Source organism: Danio rerio, chromosome 6 (genome assembly GCF_052040795.2).
Source record: "Danio rerio strain M-AB ecotype USA chromosome 6, GRCz13ab, whole genome shotgun sequence".
Taxonomy (NCBI): domain Eukaryota; kingdom Metazoa; phylum Chordata; class Actinopteri; order Cypriniformes; family Danionidae; genus Danio; species Danio rerio.
This window is the reverse complement of record NC_141026.1, coordinates 24,117,501-24,127,500: the sequence shown is the minus strand read 5'-3', so window position 1 is coordinate 24,127,500 and position 10,000 is coordinate 24,117,501. Positions and strand designations below refer to the sequence as shown.

The following is a 10,000-nucleotide window of genomic DNA, read 5'->3' as shown; positions in this document are numbered from 1 at the left end:
TTCTTACCGGGTAGGAGGATAAGGTTCATCTCCCATTCCTTCCCAGAGTCTACAGCCACCACCCCAGTTGCCGATGTTACACACGATTATACCCTCCAGGTTGGGTAAAGTCACTTGCTCTCCATCTAGCTCCAGCTGAATACACATAAATAGCCAATCAAAATGTGATAACATAATACTCTCCTTAACTGTAGCTATAGAGGAAACCATACATTTCTTTACTCTGTAATAAAGTCTATTAATATAGCAAAACACACACTTATGTCCAGAGCTGCTGTCATGCTGTTACAGCACACTTTTGCAGCAGGAGAATCCCACAAACTGCATTTTGTGCTCACCTTTACCTCCTAGGGCTTGAGTGTCCACATTTGTGGACAGCACATTTTAGCACATTTTGGGCTCTATTTTGACGATCCATGCGCAGAGCGCAAAACGCAGGGCGCAAACGGTTTCAGGGCATGTCAGAATGCATTTTTGCTAATTTAAGGACGGGAAAATTTGCTTTGCGCCTTGGCGCATGGTCTTAAAGGGTTGAGTTAATTTTCTTAATGAGTTATAGGTGTGTTTTGAGAATAAACCAATTAGAGTCTCATCTCCCATCACCTTTAAGAGCCAGCTGCGTCGCGCCAAGAGCGCATTCGCTATTTACAGGACGTAAAGTAAGTCTAAGTGGAAAAAATGAGCATTTCACTAGCAAACAGTTGACAGTTTTTTTTTTAACAGAAAACTGTTAAACAGAGCATCTACTGCGTGAGAATAAGAGATAATGGATTACTTTCACTTTCGCTCTTGGATGGGGAAACCTTTATGCATAGACATCAACTAGTCTATAAGTAAATAATTGCGTTTGTTAAGCGCAAATATTAGTTTCAAAACTATTTCTAAATTCAGTTCTAATTTCCAGCAAACGAATAAATGAACAATAAAAAAAAACCTGAGTTATATCCTAAAACACATGCTGCACTCCATATGGTCTAAAACCATACAGGTGGGCAAATCTAAGCTTGTTTTAATAAAAAAAATATAAATATGGATATAATAAATAATACTAATAATAATAATTACATTATACAAAAGCAAATTGTTATGAATGAACTGAAAAAGCCTCCCGAGATGAAGACATAAAAGCAGTGATTTTTCATATTTATGTGGGCTAGAAAATAGTATGTTTTGTAATAATTTAATCCTTTATATTTATATCCTATGTCTATTCTTAGTATATCCTATATATATCCTTAATATTTAAAGTTTTTCATATGTAAAGATATTTGCCTATTGCTCTCTTGTGCGTATTAAGCAGTTTAGAGTTTAGATCGGGTTTGTTTTGGTCTAATGAAAAATCTATTGTAGTTTCTCAAAATAGCAACGTGCCAGCAGTGCGCCTCAGAACGCCTTCCTTTTTAGACCAGAACGCCTATGGGCGCACAAATGAGCGCTAATGCATTTGCTATTTAAAAAGCGTATCGCAACGCCTCAAAACGACTCTTGCGCCAATCTGAAACTATCAAAAGACTAATGCACCGCGCCTTGCGCCACATTGTGCCAGGTGTATGATAGGGCCCTTTATCTTAAGTCTTAAGGCCCAAGGTGTTTTTTACAAGCATTTTTAATTTCTCTTTGAGATTTGGGCTTATTGAAACCTAATTAGAATAGAAACCTAAGTATCATCTTTTGATATGATGTACTTTTAGAGAAAAATGATGTCCATATATGTAGACTCGTGATCCGAATTTATATAAAACACTTTTTCCTGACTGTTTTTTAATGCATATATAACATAGATTTTTTTTTTTAAATTTGTTTTGACTATCAGAGTAAAAACAACATTTTTTCCCATTTTGGACAGTTAAAAAACTAGGGTTTGTGACATTTAATATGCTGCAAAACAGTTGCAGGATGACAATTTAATGTCTTTAACAAAATATAAAACATTCAAAGTATTTTAAATAGTAGCTGATAAAATACCTAAAACCTGTTTGTCATAATTTTTGCAATTCTGTGCTACACAAAATTTAAAGAAAGAAACTCCTTTTTCCATTAAAGAACCAAGAATTAATAACCTACAATTATAATACGAATCTATTTCTTGATACTGTTTATTAAAGATAACAGATAAAATAATTATACCTATGATCTTTCTGAAAGCTAAAGACTTCCATTAAACGCTATGACAGTAAGAAATACATTTCTCAGAGTTTACTGTATGAGTTGTCTGTATATGTACCTCAATCCTCTTATCCAGATCTTTACATTCTTGGACAAGACAATCTTTGGTCCCATAGAGGAAGTACACTGCCTGTGAAAAATGAGGAGGGGGGACTTAGCATAAGCCATGAATGTACAAAACACTTTTGTTTTTAATGAACAAAGGGCACATGTTATCCATAGAGCAAGAAAAATGTGCAGATGTATACTATAGGCTTCTGTATAAAGAAGTTAATGATACTTAATATCATGTGAGTTTTTTTTTCTTTTTAGATTTATAATACAGCACCAGCATAGTGACATTTCATCCAGGTTAAAAAGTATTTTAAGCAAAGGATATGCAAGTACATTCTCATAGGCTTTCTAAATTTACTTTTCCTTTAAGTTTAAAAATAAAAAGACAGACAGGCAAAACCACAGACCTTATTGATTATTCGGCTGGAGAAAAAGGAGGGTGTTTTTTCTCTGTGCACATGGAAGTTTAGTGCCATGAGAGCATCAGGACCCACTGAAAAATAATTATTCATGGACAATACCTGGCAAGAAAGCAACATTGAACTTAAGTTCACTTTGCATAACCACTTAATCATCCAAAAGCATCATAATTGATTTAATGACAAAATCACATACTTTTGTCATAAATCACATAAATTTGTATATATGTGTGTGTGTGTGTGTGTGTGTGTATATATATATATATATATTTTTATATACATATTAAATCAATATTGAAATATTTTTATATAAAATCATTCTATTTCTATGCTGTTGTAAAATATTCCTGCTTTTTGATCATATGCTAACCTTTGGCTTACGAAAATAGTTTCCTTTGGAGGCAACTTGAACCTTCCACCTGAAACATTTAGAGCAAAACACAAAATCAAAATCAAGAAAAAAAAGTATGTCAAACTCCAGCCCTCACAATAAAAAAACCTTACAGAACAGTTAAAATCTCACCTGTCCATCTTAACTACTTCAGCCTCTAGAACGTTTCTGAGGACTTGTTCCACTGGAATCTCTCCAGCGTATCCTGCTCCCCATCCCAAAGAGTTTGATAAATCATTGCCAGTGCCCAGGGGCAAAATGGTTACAAGAGGGATAAACTGATCTTGGCCCTATACAGAATATTCATAGACAATATATTAATAATGGAAGCAACAACAAATTGCTTTACAGCACAGGAGTTAACATCATAATGTGAACACAATACATCACACAATGACTTAACACATTCTACAAGCCAGGTCACATTCACACACAATCATTACATAGTAAAGCATTAAAACGAAAAGAACAAAAGCCTGGTTTACATCTACAACGGCCTGTAGTCCAACGGGGTTTTATCCTCATGGAATTTACATTCCACAAGGAAACAATGGTGTCTAAGGCTCACCATTTCTATATTCTGATCTTTTATTATTTGACTATGACCAGGTATATCCATATTTTCTTTATAGGGCACCTATTTGTGTATTTTTTACATATGAAAAATATGTGCAATAAATAAACTTTCACTCGATTATAGTTAAACTTTACACTGACTCTGCAAATCTTGCCTTCTGATGCAGATGTACACGTCAAAACATGTCACGTCAATGCTGACCCAATATATTGTGCAGCCCTAATCCACAACTATGAATTCACTGAACTATTCATTCTGGACATATCTCACCTTCAGCTTCATGGTATCAATGGCATCCAGAACCCACCCTACTGTGCCATCTCCCCCACACACCAGAACACGCACACTCCCAGGAGGCAGAAGGGTACACAGCTGTAGGGCTTTAGAGGGGGGCAGCTCAGAGAGATCAAACACCTTGAAGAAAGAAAACAACCCCCAACTACTGTATATCATCTTCTTAAATCATTACATGTAGCCTGGGAATAATAGCAGAAATGGGATATATTATTCAATAAACAGTGACAGAAACAAGACAGCTTGTGAATATAAACACAGAATAGACCGATACCTGCACAGGGTTCAGAAGGGTACGAAATTCTCCCAGCAGAATTTCCCCCATGTTGTTGCCACTTCTTGTGTTTGCCAAGACCAATACCGGAGTCCAGCCACTCCCATAGACTGCAGCAAGCTAGTACATACAAACAAATTATGCGTTTAGTTACAACCCTAAAACATAAAAGGTTGGGACAGTATGAAAAACACAAGTAAAAAAAAAGAAAGTACTAATTTCTAAATGTACTTTTATTTGTGATTACTGCAGACAATACAACAAACATTATTTAATGTGTTCCTTATGTTTTTATAGTTTGTTTTTTTTTTGTTTGTTTCAAAATAAACACGCATTCCAATTTTGGTTCTTGCAACACATTTCAAAAAAAGTTGAAACGGTAAAGCATTTACCAATTTGTAATGTTGCCATTCCTTTTCACAACAAATTAAAGGTGGTTAAAAACTGAAGACACCAAGTGATGAAGTGTTTCAGGTGTAATTTTGGCCCATTTTTTTCTGCAAACATGTCTTAAGGTGGGCTACAGTACAGGGTCTTCGTTGTTGCATTTTGCACTTCAAAATGCACCACACATTCTCTATTGGACACTCATCAAGACTGGAGGCAGGCCAGTCCAGTACCTTTATCCTCTTCTTCCGCAGCCAGGACTTTATAATGTGTGCAGAATGTGGTTTTGCAATGTCTTGTTAAAATATGCATGGGCGTCTCTGTACTAATTAAAATACTGATTCAACTGACTCCAGCACATGCTTCCACTGTGGCATTTGTGGATGTAACTACTTATTGTGGTACTTGACAAAGGTGGTCTCTAATAGATGAATCACGATTATTGATGCAGTACTGCCTAAGGGATCAGAGATTATGGTTGTTCAGCTTAGGCTTGCGCCCTTGTCATTTACGCAATGAAATTCCTCCAGATTTCTTAAAGTTTTTTTAATTATGTTATGCACTGTTGAAGGTGAAATATCCAAATGTCTTCCCATCTTTCTTTAAGAAACATTGTTTTTAAACATTTCAATAATTTTCTCATGTATTTGTTGGCAAACTGGCATTCCTCTGCCCATCTTTGCTCCTAAAGGACATGAGTAAATGATGCTGCTTTTGTACCACATCATGTTTACAATCACATGTTGGCATCTCCTGTTTTAAATTACATCATTTAAATCACATATACCACATGTCTTTGGGGAACTTGTATGGAAAACTAAGAAACCCAGAGGAAACCCACACGAACACAGGCAGAACATGCAATCTCCACACAGAAATGCCAGCTGACACAGACGAGGCTCAAAACAGCAACCTTCTTGTCCCTGCGTCGCCTTTGATAGCATATTGTGGCTGGAAATATCACGATATATTGGCATATTGATATTTTGTCCTACCCCTATTAGGACCCGAGTAATGTTTTAGTTTTTTAATTGCCTTTGTTTCTTTTTTCATCAAAGTTTTTAAAATATTTAGTCTAGTACTCTAGTTTGTTATTTACTTAAAACTGAAAATATTCAAATTTATATGCATATAAAATTATTTTATTAGGTTTAATGTGGAAATACCATCATTTTAAGTAAATTCTTTTGTTGGTTTTGCACAAAATGAAACAAACAAATTCTGAAAAAAACATTAAAGATTAAAATCTATAAATTTTTTCATAACTTCATACGTTATTCTTACATGGTAACACCTACTGTTTACCATTTATGGACAAACAAGTACACAAGCAAAAACCCTTTAGTGCAATATGACTTTTAGAAACAATTGCTAAACAGACCTTTGTGAAGTTGGCACCGCATAAAAATAAATAATGTCCAAAACTAAGCCATTGGTTTGTGCTACGTTTATGCTGATTTGTGCTATTAAAACAAATGTTGGTTTGTGTCTGAGATATTAAGCATTTTTTTGACTGTGACATCACTTTCTACCACATGATCCTCAAATTGCTCCAAATCAGCACAGTTCGTTTGTGCTCTATTTCTACAGGTTTGTGCCAATAAAACAAACACTGTATCTATTTTCCTTGTTCAGATATAGCGAAAATATTTTAAAAGCTGTGACAACACTTTCCACCACAGTTCCTTTAAATCGCACAAAACTGGAGTTATTCATATGTGCTCAATTTGTGCTAGTTTGTTCCGTTAAAATTAACTTCAAATATATTTGTGCACAAATGTATTATTTTTGATTGTGCTCTAACTGTTTTTGTGAAGCTTTTTTTTTATAATGAAATAATAATTATAGGTCATTTAAAGGTCTCTCTGGCCCCCAGCTTCTCCTTATTAACTAAAAAAGTCTTGCTTGTGCGTTTTTCATTTGTGCTGGTTTGTACCTATTAAAGTTTAATTTGTGCTGCTTCTATTATTAAACTATTGCATGTTGAATTAAAGACAATGACATCACCAGCCACCACACATTATATTCTAAAATATTGTAATTTGTTTGTGCTGGTAGAATTTTTGGTCGTGATGCTTTGTTTTTTTTTATTCCGAGTCACCATAACTAGCCTACTTTCTAGCCAGCTTTAACAAAACCAATTCAGTAAAGCAGTAATATATAAATTATAGTTATGTAATAAATAAATTATATTGATTATACAGTATAATTTGTATTTTTTTTCTCTTGTAAAGTATTCATTTAGAGGTTATTAGTTCACTTCATGGTTTTTCTGAGACAAATCTAACTAAAATGTGAATAAACAAACAACATGTTGGTGCATGCTACAGGCTTTATTAAACTGGCTATATTAATAGTCAGATAAAGAGCCGCAAAAAAGCAACATGCAACGACACAGATGAAATTTTTTTTTATTGCTCAGACAATATATATTTTTTATCAAATGACAACATTAAAGAGCAGAAGCATTTTGCACCCGTGGGAGCCTCTCTGTGAGAGGGAAAATAATCAATAATAAAAATAAATAATCAATGTGAGAGGGAAATCGCAGAGCCCGCCTTGTGAACTTGTAATGTTTGTAATGTTAACCCCCCCCAAAGGAAATTAGTTATATTATATGTTAGGTCCCAGATGGGACCTGTTTGTTTTGGTTCTTTTTTGTGATTTGCAGAACCTGCATGGCTGTTGATTTGTGGGTGGGTCATATCACCTGAGATGTGGTGCCTATAAAAAGTCCAACATTTCACATGAGAAGAGAGCTTAATTAGTCGGGCCTCCCTGCCTGGCGTATTGATTATTATAGTATGTTTTGGATCATGAGCTCAGTTCACTACCATGATATCACTGCACACACACACACACACACACACATCTGATCTGATCTGACAGCCTTCACAGCAGCACGGGGGAGAGGTGCGCCACTCACTGAATGCAGCATAGGTGTTCTCAACTCACCGACACATTTTGTGTTTATATTATGCTCTGTGTTTCGATCATTTTCCCTACAACTGACAGCAAGAAGGAACATAGAAGCATTGACTGGTTGACAAGCAGCACTTACATGTGTTCAAAAGAATCAAAAACACCAAATAGGATGGATTTATGCTGCATTTTCTAAAGTAAAACTTACTATCTGTTTTTAGCTTTTCGAACTGTCAAAACATCTCTCAAAATGCTTTTTTTTTTTTACTTTACATGTATGTACATATGTACATTACTGCAACACGTTTTATTCAAGAACATTTGAGCTGGTTTTAGACCTTAGCTCTTTCATTCAGATTTTATTTAAAATACCTATTATTTACCTATTATTTATATGCAACACTCAAATTGCATGTTAATTTGCTTTGAAGAAAAGGATTTATGATATGATTTATGATTTATGATTATGATTTATGTAACATTTATGTAAACTAGTCTATAATCACCTTGCAATTTTGAAATTATAGCTTTTTTTGCTTTGAGTATAGACTATTCAGTTTATAAGATCAGTTCAAACTTTTATGAAGTTTTTAAAATAAAATCAGTTTTTCACTATATAAAACTATAACATTTTGAAATATTTATTGGCCTAGATATCGGCTATCAGCCTCCGAGTAGGTTATCTGTTATCGATATCGGCCCAAAAATTCATATCGATGCATCCTTTGTCTCTCTTATGGTACAACTTTAAGCCGATTGTAACATATACAATAAGCTTACAGTAAAATAATGATATTAACCTAATAATAATATTGATTTCATAACTGCTGTGTATCTGATGTGCTTTTCAGAGTCTGAGAGATTTATGTGGCCAGATGTAGGCTAAGTGAAATAGTTTTCACAAATCAGATAGCTGTCCAATCAGAGAAAACTCATGAATTCTCCATTTATAAACAGATCCAAAGGAGTTTAAGTCGTTAAATAAGTAAATTGAGTTGTCTAAAATCATATGAAATTTGACTAAAATAAGAGTGAAGATAAAAAAAATTCAGATGACTAAAATATCACAAAAAATATATGTTTGTCTTCTATTAAAGTAAATCAACAAAATTTTGGTCAAAATTACACAGTTATACATCCTGTGCTGAAAAAAGCACACTGCAGCAATTAATGTGAATATTCATTCATCGCAACCCATCCCCGGGAAACATCCACACACATTCACACACACACACTCATACACTACGGACAATTTAGCTTACCCAATTCAACTGTACCGCATGTCTTTGGACTGTGGGGGAAACGGGAGCACTCGGAGGAAACCCACGCGAATGCAGGGAGAACATGCAAACTCCACACAGAAACGCCAACTGTACCAGAGACCTTCTTGCTGTGAGGCAACAGCACTACCTACTGCGCCACTGCTTCGCCCTAATGTGATTATTTTATGTGATTATTATAGTAGCCTATTATTTTTATTGTCGTTAATTATAATAATAGTATTTAATTAATTAATTTTTATCTTGAACTGGCTTACTGAAAATGACAAGTGCTTCTTCTTAGCCAATTTACTGTAGTCAGTATCAACATAAAATCTCAGGGAATAAAAGTTAAATACATAATAGAGACGTTCTCAATTTATGACTCCTTATCCACAATGATCAGAAAACTGACAAAACAGGCTCTGTGTCCAAGTCAAACTTCTGAACAGGAAAAAAAATCTGATCTGTTATAATAGCTGAGAGATGTATCCCCACCTTACTGTACTCATCAGGGTGTCTTCGGCGTAGCTTGTTGACTTGATAGAGATAACATGGAGGTATGATGACAGAGTGGAACTCTCCAAGATCACACAGATCATCGGTCAGACTGGAAAGACAGTCATCATGCACTGTGGTTTGACACCATACACACCTGTTCCCAAACAAAAAAAGCAAATGCAAAGCTATTATACTATATTACACTGAAATTGACACTTTGTTAAATGCAAATTCTCTGTGTGTAACCTCTTAGTAACTACAATTCATAGATAATACAATCTTCATAAATCATGATGAAATACAACAATTTGCTTTTAAATAATTTTAAATAAGTTCTTGCTTTGTCTGGAAAAATCTCAAAAGTAAACAGAAAAGTAAAGGTTGTCTTCTAATGACACTGATGAGATTCTCATGAGAAACTTTGTAAGACTTGGTTTGCTTGGGTGTCATTTTATGTGTAAATAAACTGTGTGCTTTTAACCAACTTTTTTTCACGTTTGATGTCATTTCTAGTGAGAAGATAGCACTATAGAAAGCAATTATTTCCTCAGTTATCACCAAAGTGCCCTTTAGAGTAACACTTTACTGTTACAGGGGTACTCATAAGACTGTCATGAACCCCTTATAATCATGACACATCATATGTTATAAATATGGTAGAGATTTTATAGATGCGTTAAGTGGCCTTCTATACTAAATGCTAATAGTCGCAGAGTTTAGGTTAAGTCCCGTATTGCAGTTTGCACACGCTACAGT

The 10,000-nt window shown here is 34.6% G+C and overlaps 1 protein-coding gene across 2 annotated transcripts in view; it reads right to left on the bottom strand.

The window, feature by feature from the left end:
- Positions 1-10,000, bottom strand: part of dgke (diacylglycerol kinase, epsilon) — a 14,985-nt gene that overhangs the window by 3,175 nt on the left and 1,810 nt on the right. The window contains exons 2-9 of one of the 2 annotated variants that reach the window (XM_087254794.1): positions 9,242-9,398; positions 4,176-4,295; positions 3,878-4,083; positions 3,163-3,320; positions 3,010-3,058; positions 2,628-2,741; positions 2,225-2,296; positions 8-135 (exon numbers count right to left, since the gene is read on the bottom strand). In XM_087254794.1, coding sequence (XP_087110920.1) covers positions 8-135; positions 2,225-2,296; positions 2,628-2,741; positions 3,010-3,058; positions 3,163-3,320; positions 3,878-4,060 — 704 coding nt within the window. In that variant the 5' untranslated portion in view covers positions 4,061-4,083; positions 4,176-4,295; positions 9,242-9,398. 2 annotated transcript variants of the gene reach the window in all.